General features: G+C 39.3%; 1 protein-coding gene across 5 annotated transcripts in view; it reads right to left on the bottom strand.

The window, feature by feature from the left end:
• Nucleotides 1-1465: 1465 nt before the first annotated feature.
• The window catches only part of SCUBE1 (signal peptide, CUB domain and EGF like domain containing 1), a 213439-nt gene continuing 201495 nt past the window's right edge, over nt 1466-13409 (bottom strand). For 3 of the 5 annotated variants that reach the window (XM_075759970.1, XM_075759944.1, XM_075759962.1), the window contains 7 exons: nt 13041-13202; nt 9760-9927; nt 8708-8869; nt 7059-7256; nt 4436-4588; nt 3325-3404; nt 1466-2188 (listed from right to left, as the gene is read on the bottom strand). In XM_075759970.1, coding sequence (XP_075616085.1) covers nt 2036-2188; nt 3325-3404; nt 4436-4588; nt 7059-7256; nt 8708-8869; nt 9760-9927; nt 13041-13202 — 1076 coding nt within the window. In that variant the 3' untranslated portion in view covers nt 1466-2035. The remainder of the gene's footprint in view (nt 2189-3324; nt 3405-4435; nt 4589-7058; nt 7257-8707; nt 8870-9759; nt 9928-13040; nt 13203-13409) is intronic. The other 2 variants (XM_075759953.1, XM_075759979.1) reach the window with 2 other exon arrangements.

Genomic DNA, 13409 nt, shown 5'->3' on the forward strand with positions numbered 1-13409 from the left:
AAAAAAATGAGTTGTTAGTCCCTAAGTTGAAACTGTTCAGGCATAGAAAGAAAAAAAAATTATATTCTTCAACAGAAAAGGAAGGAAGGCAAGCAAAATTACAAGACGGCTAAATAGAAAAACTCAACAGACTACTTAAGGTGTCTCTTAGAAATAGAATATTCAACCACTTGTAGCCAACAGAAATCAACTTTGTAAATTTAAACAGTACTTGCTCAAAGACAAAAAACCGTAAGAAGATAACCGTAACCACCCTTAATATATGTCTTTGAGAGCATCCAAGGGTATGTTAAACTACAGTGTAGATATGCAAAAAAAAATGCAGTGAAGCAAAACCGTATGCTAGTCTTTTTCTGAAAGGAAGCTGGCGTGATAGTTAATTTCTCCATGTAATAAACTTGAGGATCAAAAGGGAAAAATGATATACAAGAGAAAGGGACTTAAAAGAGGCTGAAATACTAATAAAAAAGCTACTCCCTCATTGAAATTAGCTCTTGTGCCAGGAAACAGCAGGAAACAGAGAATATGTCATTATCCTAGCCCACCAGTACCTGTCACTCTGTGAGGAAGGCCTGGCCACGAGGCTAACGCTCTCTTGCAGACCACACAGTCTCCGTGGCCGATCAGCACTGCCCTTGCAAATTCGTGATAAAAGGGAGCGCCAGGTCTCTGAAGGCTGCAGGGCCTGCCCTCCAACCCATCTGCAAAACCGTGTCCTGTTCACCCCCTCACTCCCCACAGAATCTGGCCCTGTGACACAGGTTATGTTCCCAGCATTTGAGAGATGGCAGCTCCAAGAAAGATTCCTCCTTGGTGAGCTCCTCTCGTGTGTGTCGTTTGCAGGGGTAACACCGTTCGTCTGCATGTGAGGGCTGCACAAGGAAGAGGCAATAGCTAGCCCGTTACTGGACAGCAGTTGCATCTTAACTGATGTTATTCTTCCTGGAATAATGTATGTTGAAATAGATCGTCCCAGAGTAAACCATTATCCAGTATTATAAAACTCCAAAAGGCTTCAGTTTGGTGTTAACGGAAGCGACAAGCACTTGGAGAAGTCATTTAATCATCTAAGCAAAGTTACAAATAGATATGAGTAAATAGGGTGTGTGGGAGTAAAGATTTAAGCATGAATAATATTTACAGTAACTAAAGATAACATTACTAATGTACCCACAAATAGAAGTATATATTTATATATTTATATACTGTACTTAATTAGATGCTCTATTAACGGAAAGAAAAACAAGACTACTACTGTTGTTGCTGTTCATTTCTCACCCATCCTATTGTAAATGACTTCAAAGGAACCAACTGGGGTACGGAAATCCAGAGCTAAATCTGTTTCAATGAAGTAACTGACAGTGGCAAACCTCGAAGAAGTTTAGAAGAGGACAGATAAAAACATTAGGACATTAGGGCATGGGACTTAATCTTATGTAATTCATAAAACAAAATTATACATCTGCTTCTTTTTTTTTTTTTCCTATCTTTTTTTCCCTTTTGATTTCTACTTGGACAGAGGTTCCACTAAGCCACAAATGAGCAATAACAAAATTTAGATTGTTTTGTTTACTTCTAAAGATTCAAATATAAACTTCAAGTGCAATTCAAAATCCAAATATTATTTATACTACATACTTCTTTCTACAACAGAATTTATCTGCAGGTAGTTTAACTGGACTTGAATAGATTCCTTCTTTGCTTTGATGAAAGTTATTGTTGATGAAAAATGAAAAGCTAGAAAGAATATTTTCTACATAATGTAATTTCAAATGGATAGTGAAGATACACTAGTGCAGACACAAATTTGGATCTTCAACTAGATGCACTCGGGGATGCACAATTTTTTTGGTAGCAAAAATCTCATTCAGAACATTGGCTTTTAATGATTATAAAACATTATAGGTATTCTTCAATATACAATTGAAAACAAAGACTGCAAAAAAGAGCCTTCAAATCAGCAAATGTTTCTACCATGGAGGAAAGACAATATTTGACAGGAACACAAAGTAATCAAAAATTGAATACCACTAGACTATTTGTATGGTCGTAGAAATCTGGAAACTTTTGATCGCAGTAGCTTTATAAATGATCTTGGAAACATCTCTTTTGACTCTTGTGCTGTGTACTTGAAATAGTTTTGTGGGTGTGCCAGTACATCAAAGAGAGCTTTAATCAGTTTCTTGTCCTATGGGAGAAAATATATATATTGGATAAAAATAGGGTTTGGATTTAGTGTCTGCACAGCTTTCAAAATTAATGATCAACAATCGGGGGGGGGGGGGTTTGCAAAACTTGACTGTGGGTAAAGCAGGGTAAGGAAACTATTCCATGTTGCTGTGAACTTTTATACTGACGAATTTTTCTACTGTGCTGGATGTTTTTTCGCAATTAGTGTTCCTGGAAGGTCCTGAACTGCGAGGGTAGCAGCTGGGTTAACCACAAGCCGGCTGCAGAAGTTAGGCATTAGAATTGCAAACTGCCTCTGACTGCCCTTCCAGCCTGTTTCATGCTGGCGTCCAGGGACTTCCCTCCACAACAAGAGGGAAGGCTGGTCTTCAGTGATGCTGAGCTCTTTAAGGACCTTCTCCTGTACCTTGGTACAGTCTTGATTTAGAGCCTCAACTGAGCCTGTGCCTGACCGTATACACTGCAGTTGGGACCTGAGCACCCTCAAAGCTCTAGTGAGAGAATCCTGGTGGGGCTGGGGCAGGGATGGCCAGGGAGGCTGGCTGTTAATCAGTTCCTGTCCTTTCAAACCGTACATTTACAGGGCTGAATTTTGCCTTTCTCAGTTTTAATGAGTTAGCTGTTATAGGTGGCAGCCCAGCAGCCTTCCTCCACAATTCTCTCCAATGTGTTACTTGTGCCTTTGGAAAACCATTTCATGGACAGCTTACAATGCTACATTATGGTTATGTCTTGTTGAGGCAGGACAGTGATTTAGGTAAATACATTTTTTAATGCACAGGAAATTCTAACTTAATGACTCATTTAAACACATGCCAGACTGAGGCTGAAGAAGGCTCATCATACAATAGGTTCTTCATTCTTGGTTGACTAATTTTTCTAACATACAATCATGTTAGCATACATTTCATTTAGTTCCTGATTCAGCAAAGGACGTATGCATGTGCTCAACCCAGCTGAGCTACTGATTTTGTGCTACTCCAAATACCAGCATAAACCTCAGAACACAGAGAATTTGGGGTCACACTACAGGTTTAAATATTATGACCTTGTCAGGGTAATGGGAACTATCTTGGGAAAATATTTAGTAAAAGGAATTCTTGGTTATCCTCAGATAAAGCAGAATTTTCTTACCTTTAGAATTTCTTGATGATTTTCTGATGCATATAATCGTCCATCTCGAACAATGTCTTCTATTAGTTGTTGGTAGTCCTCTGAAAAATAAAGATCAGTTGAGTGACAGTTTGTGACATCCTTTGGGAGGATAATGGCCAGACATTAGCTAGACCTCCTCTTCAAGACAGAGCTGAGACATTCAGTACCCAGTTAATTATTCAGTGTCTCAAGCTGCTGTAGTCTAATCACATTAAAATTCTGTACTGCTTTAGAACAGTAATTTTGATTTATCCATATAAATACTAACCTAGCCCCAGAAAACTACTCCCTCCAGATAATAATGCTTTATTATCTGCATTCTAGAGATGAAGAAACAGGACCAGGGATATGAAATAACTGTCAAAGGTTATACGTGAATTCAGCAGCACAGTCAGGAACAGATCCTCATTTTCTGCCCTGAGAACAGCTCTCATTTTGATTCCTAAACGAACAACTTAATACAGATTTTCTCATCATTCACAAAATTGCACTGGTGTTTGGAAAAGAGGTGCACTAACAGCTGTCAAAGGTATCACAGAGAAGTCTTTGTTTCATTAGAACAGAAATCACCCCAAAGTCCAAAATGCACCGTTTAATGCATAATTTATATGACAAGCCAGACATTTATGAAAGTGGTTACTGAAAGGATATTTCTTTTTGCATTATTGTTTTTCTCTGTTGGACTTGTGATTTTATTAATTTATAATTTTCAAAATTGAGTGGGTTACCAGTAGGACTTGACGAAGGGGTTTCCTAAAATGCACAGCAATTAATGGTATTCTCATTATGCATATGATGAATGCCAATTAAAAGGAGTCTCGTTGAATTCAATGGGATAAGGATTAAGTTCAAAGAATTCTGCGTAACTTGCTGTCCATCCTTAAAGTATTAGGAAAAGTAATAAAAATAAAATTAGGTATTATTTCAAAGTCTTTGCAACTGGTTTTAAACGAATTCACTGGACTAAAAATGAGTTACATCAAGTTTTTCCTCATTCTTCTCTCCCTGTAATCAGTGTAAGAGAGATTCTAAAGGACAATTTTCTGTCATTCAGATATAACACAGAGACGGAAAACAATCCCATTCTCACCATCGTAAGTCACATAGGGGACCTGAAATCCTTTGCCACTGTTTCCTTCATTTGACTTGAACTGAATCCAGAGCTTCCTCGATCTTGAGGTAAACGCAATAGGTCTCTCGTAGGTCTGACATGTTTCATATGTAGTAATTGAAGTAGGAGAAGCTACAAAGAAGTTTAAATAAAGCAATGTTCTTTATAAAATAACTTTTTACACCCTTCCTGATCTAGAGGTCAGAAATGTCAAAGTGACAAGACACTTCTCAGTTGATGTATTCCTGAGAGCAGAAGTTTTTTTGTGGTAGAAGGGATGTAGTCTCTATCTGTCTATAAGGAGAATTAAGTTTTTCCACAAAGGTAAAACACAGCAAGAACCTTAAGTAGACAGCGAGGTGCCACAGATAATTTTTGATATTTATAAAATGACTATCAATATTACTTATTTTGTGTACTATTCTAGCATTGAATTCCAGGGCCCCTGTATGCTGGGCCCAGATAGGTAAGAACAAGTCAGCTGCACCCCAGGCAGATGTGGTAACCAGCTCCTTATGTGCCCAGTTTGGGAAGTTCATCTGATAGCAATAAACCATCAGAACGTATTAACCTGGTGTAGCGATTCTGACCAAAAGACCATTGCACACCGAGAAGTTAGTGATCCGCAGAACAGTTAACCTGGGTACGGCCAGGCCTGTGCTGTGCTGCACGTCCAGCGTGGCCTTCAGGCCTGTGCTGTGCCGCACAAATCCCAGGCTGCAGGCAGGGTAACCTCAGCAGCTCACCGTAACAAGAAGAACTTGCAGGCAGCTCCCACCTGGTACTGCTGGTTATACTACTGTGTGGCCTTGCCTTTATCTAAAAGTGCAGCAAGAAGTGCTTATGAGAACTTTGTTTCTGTTTGACGGTAGACATGATAGATGATAGAGTTGTTTCCTTGTAAGAAAATCCTATAATAGCTTGAATGACTGAAAGGGAAAAATCTCTTCTATGGATTGGGTCTGCCCAGCATGCTGTGTGTGGATTAGAGGCCCCTTCAATGCTACACTGCCTATAGTTCCCACCATCCAAAGGGATTTAAGATTATCCATACCATTTTCTCCTTATAATGATAGCTTTAATTAACAAAATTTTAAATGATACCTTACAGAGTCTCAGTGCCTTTCTTACTGGGGTCATAATGGACCAGCACCTCCCAGTGCAAAACACCTCATTGTAGGTTTGAAAAGAAAATGCCATGTATCTATAATGAAACAGAGCTAATAGCTGGAAGCCAGAAAGACCCACATTTGCCCCTAAATAACAGATGGAGGGTGCAGGATGTCTTCAAATCATTACGAAAGTATCATGAGGCTCCTCTAAGTTGAAATGAATTTCAAACAAAAGGAAAAAATAGCTTCTTACCTAGTTAAAAAACCCCACTCCATAGTCACAGGATAATTAGGGAAAATAACAAGTGTAACCTAAAATCTGAACTTGCTAGGACTGATTCAACTTTCACCAATGTTAGCAAAACCAGACCTTTTGAACTGAATGGGATTTGGATTCTTGAACTGCAAAAATGTGGATGTAACTGTGACTAGAACTGCCATTGTTTTTTCCACAGTAGCGTTAGCAGCTGACCGTAAATGAACTATGATAAATATCCGTAAGATCTGCTCTTATGATGCCAAACATACAGTGATCACAAAGCATGACTCTGAAAAACTCCCCTCATTTTCCAGTGTTCTTGTTTTGGTACTGCTATTGGAACTGAAGCAGAAGTCAAACTTTTCCCTGATGTGCCTGGCTTTATTCACTGTTGGAACCACAGTTTGAGATTAGAAGGACAACTGATTTGTTGTGCTACAGTAAGTGCTTTGCTTTTAAAAAACCCATCTGGACAGATATAATTTCCTTCCATCTATAATGAGCAGGTTTCTTCTTCTGATATATAGAGATATCAACACAAGCCCTCAAGGATAAAAAATTGTGAAACGTGTTTTAGCAAATAAAATACACTGTTTTAGCAAGTAAAATATGGTGTTTTAAACAAAGCTCCATACAAACAATTGCCTTTCAGGTTTGGAGATTCAGCAAGAGTCCACCAGAAGTTGGATGCCTACATAGGACTGAAGGAGGAGTGCATCTCATTGGTGTCTTAACTTCTGAAGTTCTTGAATTAACTTCATAATCAAATACACATGAACTCTCCACTCCACATAAAATTGGGAAAACTTTGGATTTCTTGAGGGTGTCAGGTGTACCAACCTGTGTCACTGCACAGATTTAGCAATAACTGCGGCATATATATACTTGCAAAGGATAAGTGAGAGCACAATATGTACAGATAACAGGAGACAGCTCTCCCACTATGACTTAGCTTTGTTGACTTCTAGAGTGGCAGTGATTTATCCCACGTGATAACTGGGCCAGACAGAAGCCCATTAACTGCTTTGTGATTCAGCTAAGACACTTCAATAATTAGTATCACTCTGTTAATTGTTATTGGTACAGTGTTCTGTTTTAACTTGCTGTGCCAGTTCATTCAACAATCTTTTTAGAAACACTGGGTAGATGAAGACAGTTGTCCCTTCAGTATGAACTTTCCATTCAGTGAGTTTGCAATAAATATTTATATAACCCATGTCTAGCAACTTACCACTTTTTCTCATTACTAAAACATCACCGCATTCATCTTCAATTGGGAGAAATATCTCGGGTACTACGATGAGTATTCTCCTCTTTGGGGGTGGATTTATATTCCAAATACATTCAACATTAGCTGGGTAGTCTCCAGGATAGTTGGGCGATTCAATGTAGCCAGTATAATCCCCAAGTTCTCCTCCACAGTGCTGGTCTGTGGAAAGACATAAAATAGCATTTGTGTTAGCTCATTAGCTAATTTGAGGTGTTTTTCTACATCTGTCAAGAGCAAGTCTAAACTCTTCCTTGTGGCTTTAGAAATGCGTACATTCTCCAGCTGCCTCTTTGTTTAGCATGGAAAGCCTTTAAAGGAATACTTGATCTGCAGGGCTGCTCCGACTGATTTGCAAAACCTTAATCTCCAGTGTATAGACCGATTCGACACTTCATTCAGGCTGCTTTAACATTTGATAAAGAAACGAACACAGCCAAGTAAACATGATCCCATTGAGGAGGTACTCACACAGTGGTTACCACTGAGACCATGCTGACATGCAGAAGGTATTCTAGTTTAACTTCACTTGTTTTTTAACCTGATTTAGCTGAACAAGTGTGATGATCCTAATAACCACCCTTATCTTGATTACAGATCTGCCTTGCTTTATCTTAGGTTAAATCTCAGTTGATGGATCAGTTTTACTTTCTTTCAAAACTCCTATTGAATTTGCCACAGAAGCCTGATTCAGTAAGTTACCTCAGCTTGATCTCTCCAGGCCTACTCACCCACATAAAACCAGAGATGTATGTTTAAATATTTTGCTTAATCCAAGCCTCAAAGATTATGCAAGGTCAGAAATTGGGAGTATCTAAGACAGCAAAGTGACAAGGATGGTTTTATTTTATAGGAAAATCATCAAACTTCTTCAAATTCCTTACAAATATCTAATTTACTCAAATCACATTAGAAATGATGAAGAGCTTCAAAGGCACATAGCACATAATCAGAATATAAACTTACGACAGACTTGCACATGAATAGTTAGTTTAGATGACATTACCTAATTATTATAGAGACGTTCTCTTAAATTAGCATGGTAGAGATGAAAAAAATTGCTTGCCTAAAGAATAAGTAGTTCACAAAAGATGAAATAAGATTGCAGTGGAATCCTTGGGGATATTTAAAATGGTAATAGAATATAAGAGGCTAAGTACTCCAAAAAAGCCTATGAGAAGATTTCATTGTCATGAGCGATTACGTGGCAATTGCAGTATGCATGCCTGTATCTCCCAGCATTTTGTAAGTATTATGAAATGGCAGTTATTCTGATAGAAGATATCGTGCTCTACAGAGACACGGAGAAATATGCATCACTGCAAGACAACTTACAGGATCTGGGGAACCAAAAACTCTGTAGTTTTAACTTGTAGCTGGTGCTTTGCCAAATTACATTAAAGCTAAAACAATCATATGCATCCAGTGGTACTTTTCCAGGTTTTTTTCCTCACTGTTTTCCCAATTTTTACTATTCCCTCTGGCAGTAGATATATGATAACTAGGAAATAGAGAATTGAAGTCCAGCATGACAGACAGAACCTTCAAGTTGCAGTTCACATCTGAAGATACGCTTCATCTCCCAACTAATATAACTAATAAATGCAACTTACTTTTGCAGTGTGTAACATTAGTGGAGCCATCAAAATCTGTACTTGTGTTCCCAGGGCAGGTGATGCAGTAGTTTTGACCAAACTCAGGCTGGTATGTTCCCATAGGGCATCGGATACATCTGTGTGTTGTGGAGTTGTAGTAGTGTCCAGGAGAACAATGAACTGTAAGGTATGAGGTGTATTATTTTCAGAAAGTAGCAATCTTCAGTGCAGAGAGAACTTTCCTCTACCCTGGACATACCTCATGATCCCCATTCTGCAATATACTTATTAGGCCATAAAAGGCAAAAAAGACACCAGCTCCCTGTATTTCCCATTACAGAGGACCTTCTGACTAGAATTATGTTCCAAAGAGTAGAGCTAAACCCTTACAAACTAGTAACACGTGCTACATATGTCTCTCACTGTATTTAATACAGTGGTTTCCAATGAGTTTGTAATAAATGGAAGCTGATCCATATCTGCCTCAGCAATAAAAATGCCTTTCACAATAGCAGGAGAGAGGTTTCCATTAGCATCTGTTTGCCAGGGCCAGCATGTCATTCCCATAACTAAACCAAAAGGCATTTGGGCAGGTTGCTTCTTTGTCATTTACGCTGCAAGTCGACATTATGGTACGCACAACGTGTTGCATGCTTACGGTTTCTGCCTAGACCATTAATAACCAATCCTTCCTATGATTTCTGTAATGTTTAGTTCTTCTAATTTGGTAAATAAAAACATATAGGATGTGAAGGCTAAAGCACTGTCTAATGCAAGTTTGTCTTACTTCTTCAATGCAGTGGGGCTGATTCACTTACCAGTTGCAGCGCTGACTCTGTACCTGCCTGTGGTAATTCCAAAGAAAACCATAAAGCCTGTTCAGTCTCCGCAACCTTGGGAGATCATTCCTAGTTTACAGATTTCCTGACCATTTAACTTAATCACAGACCATGTTTCTACGTGCAGTGACTATGTTTGTTTTGGAGCCTTTCAAAGCCCCTTGGCATTGAAGATTACAACCAAAAGGGCAAGCAGCAGGAATATGAAGTGTGGAAAGATTTTAAATTCACCTTTGGTTTCACAGTCTTGAAAGGAAACAGCACCTTCATACTTGGTCACAAGCCCACCGCCACACGGAAAGCAGAGGGTCCTTCCTGGTTCAGGCTGGTATGTACCAAGAGGACAGACTCTACAAGGTTTAAAACCATCTGAAGAATAGTGCCCAGGAGAACACTGCCCTAGAAAGTGAAAATGATCATCTGTATTAGTGAGCGACTTTTCTGGACAAAGTATAAAACCCACTAGTATAAAACCCACTAGCAATGCTTCCTTTAACTTAAACACGTGACATCAAGACAGCTGCAGATCAAATTCTAATCTTACCTGCTGATTTTGTATGTTCATGTAACTGCTTCCTAAAACCAACAATACTAAATACAACTAGTTTCTTGATATGTTTCTGTTGGCTGGGTTTTTTTAGCAAGGGCTCTATTAAGCTATTGTTAGAATACTTTGAACATTCACCAAGTCTTTCATCTGAGAATTTCAAAGTACTTTGTAGGAAAAAATGAAACTTTGCAGCATATCTATGAAGCACGTAATTGTGGGACTTTTTTATATATGTGCATTTTATGGATATGGGAACAGTGGATCATGGGATTTACCGGACTGGATGGGACCAGTCCAGCACCCTGTCTATGACAATAGCTGACACCAGCAGCTTTCCAGGTAGCTGTGAAAACTAGTGCTTGTCAGAAGCTCTTCTGCCAGAAAATGGTGATTTGTGTAAAGCAAAGCACTTTGTGAATGGGTCTACTGACAGATACAAGGGAGTTTCAAAACTTGCTCTCCAGGCAATTTCTGATAGGCGTTTGTCTGGCTTGGTTATCGCTAGCTCGAGTACTTTACTCCTCAACAACCTACCTGAGAATCAGGATGTCAAGTCTTTCAAGATTATGGCATTAACGCGTACCTTCACACCACTCCGGCCTGGGAGACCAGCACTTTGAGATGTTAGGTGTTCCCTGAGGTTGCCTAATCCAAATACTTTGTAATTTAGCTTCCCTGAGAACTGAACAGCAAGCAGAAACAACTGGCTTGAAAACCTGAAAGTTTAGAGACACTCTCGGTAGGGTTGGGGTCCCTTAAGAACCCTGATACTTGCTGGGGAATGTTGGGGGCATCCAGTATCTTGGGTACGTGACACTTTGGATGAACTAGAGCTCCTGAGCGAACTTCAAGTTCTGTCCCCACAAAAGTCAAACTCCTATGGACATCTGTGGGGCCAGGATCTCTGGGATATAGTTGTGTTTCCAACCCTGCTAGCTGGAATATGACTGTACAAGCTGGCTGTTGACACACAGACTCTGAGAAATATGATGATAGTACCAATTTGAAGACAATTCTGCTATTGTTTTTGTAGCAAAACTGATCCATCTGGTCTGGTCCAACTGGTCGCTGGACTTTAACATGAAGGCAGTTAAAGAGTGGATCTGGATTTTAGCGTGAAAATTAAGGACTTGTGAAGTGTGGCTTACAGATTTCCTTTCAAAGAAGCGGTACAGCTGGGTTTTAATTCTGCTAAATACACGGTGCTTTCAGCACTGATGTGTCTCAGTCCTTACCTGTATATAAGAATGAGCTAACTTGCTCCCTTCTTGCCTTCTGTATTGAAATTGCCAACAAAATAGATCTGAGGTGATTTCCCTGAGAAATGCCCCAAACGACTAGGTTTTCTAATTGTGTTTTGGCCTTGTACCCACATGGATCACATGTAAGTTAAGCATCACAGCATCTTATTTACTTGCAGCTATAGCATAGGGTTCTACGCAATAGGCACTTAAAATCTCTTACGTACTTGTATGTGCCTCACCTGTAGGGGTGAGGATTTCAGTCATAGCTTATTTGTTACTACATAGGCATTACTGCTCCAGAAGATACGATGCAAAAATACTATTGATCACAGGTAGTGAGTACATTTCTAACAAAATACACTGTTTCATCACATATGCTGTCACGTTTTATGGAGACATACTGATTTTGACAAAATCTTTGACAGGGAGGTTTATGAAGTCGAAAGCACATTCTCTCTTGCCACTTTCAGAGAAAGAGAAAAAATAAAGAGTTCAGCAGAAAAACAGACTGTTGTGACCTGACAACAAACATTTTGAGACAGATCCACTCTGCAAAAACAATCAGAAGGGTTTCTTTTTGTTGTTGTGCAGGTCAATAATTCAAATGCAAGCCTTGAAACAAAACAGTCTTTTTCCTCTAGTCATTGTGCTGCTTTGGTCAGTATACTATAGTTAACCTTTATAAACTCAGATTTTATTTTGATAATCTATTCCTGTTGGATTTGGGGTAAATACAAATCAACGTACAGGTGCACGGGCATTTTGAGAATTTTCCTGTGATAGTTCCTTCATACAGTAAATCAGCAAAATCTACCATATGTTTGGACTGGAGACACTAGAGTTATTTTTTATTCAGTGGTTAGGGAGAAAGCAGCAGTTTCTCAAGTGACATTCATTGTGTGTTCACTCTAGATATCCTTGAAGAAAGCATTAATGTAAATTACACGAATGAGTTTTAAAGTTAGAACTTGTGTTGCAGATAGGACAGATTTCTGTCAAAGTCAAATAATGTATCTGCTATAAGCTAGATTTTGCTCATCTGTAATGAAATAAGGTAAAGAAAATAATTAACAGTTGTGTCTTAAAACCTTATCTTGATCAAGTTACAGTAGAAGCACAGCTCTCTTCTGAAACCAGGTATTATCATCATTATCATCTAATTCATATATCATGAAGTTGAGTCAGAGAGGCTACATCACTTGCCAAAAGCTGCAGTGAATTCAAGCAGCGTTGAAACTTGCAGTCATTAGCTCTGAGTCCAGGTTACAGATCTCTGCAGCGCAACTATCTCAGAATTATGATTGCCGCTGATTAGACAAGGTAAACTGCATCTCATGCAAAACATTAAATCAGCAGGTTCATTACACTCACCAATACCAGTCCAAAGTAATCCATCCCTTTGGCTCACAATATACCTGACGAGTCCTCACAAGTCAAGGTATGTCTAGATTCCATACCTGACTTGCAGCAAAGTGCTTTGCTCGGCTTGCTCATTTCCATACCATAACTCACATTGCTGCAGCAGGTCCCACCTTCTTGTCAGCAATGTCAGCAGATGGAACAAGCCAAAACATTTTGTGTATTGCTTGTAAGCGCACAGAGATTTCTTCTGTTACCTTTACAAGACAGAAGTGTGGAAGGCTCTCCCCTCTTTTAGCCTTCGTGCCTCACAGGCTGTGTGGCAACACCTAATCCTTTTATAATCAAATTAAACTTGCCTCCACATTCTGACACATTCCGAGCGCCCGCTACTCCCTGTCCATCGTTACTTGGGCAAGGCTCACAGGTAAGTTGACCTTCTGTGTCTTGGTATGTTCCTGGTGAGCAAGGAACGCACTGATTATGTTCTCCGCTATAAAAGGTGCCCGTGCTGCAGGTAACTGAGGAAAGAAAAGGGGAATCTACATAAGGACTTTAATTTAGATCACGTTATTTGCCTTTATATCAAACATTTAGAGACAATGGATCTCTTTGTCCCCAGTATTATAGTGGTATATGTTTTGCATATGTTAGTCCAGGATCCTCACCTAATGTAAACAGGCCCATCTCCACTGCGGTCTAGGTCAATTTACATCAGGGCAAGGTCC

This window comes from Balearica regulorum, chromosome 1 (assembly GCF_011004875.1).
Source record: "Balearica regulorum gibbericeps isolate bBalReg1 chromosome 1, bBalReg1.pri, whole genome shotgun sequence".
NCBI classification, from domain to species: Eukaryota; Metazoa; Chordata; class Aves; order Gruiformes; family Gruidae; genus Balearica; species Balearica regulorum.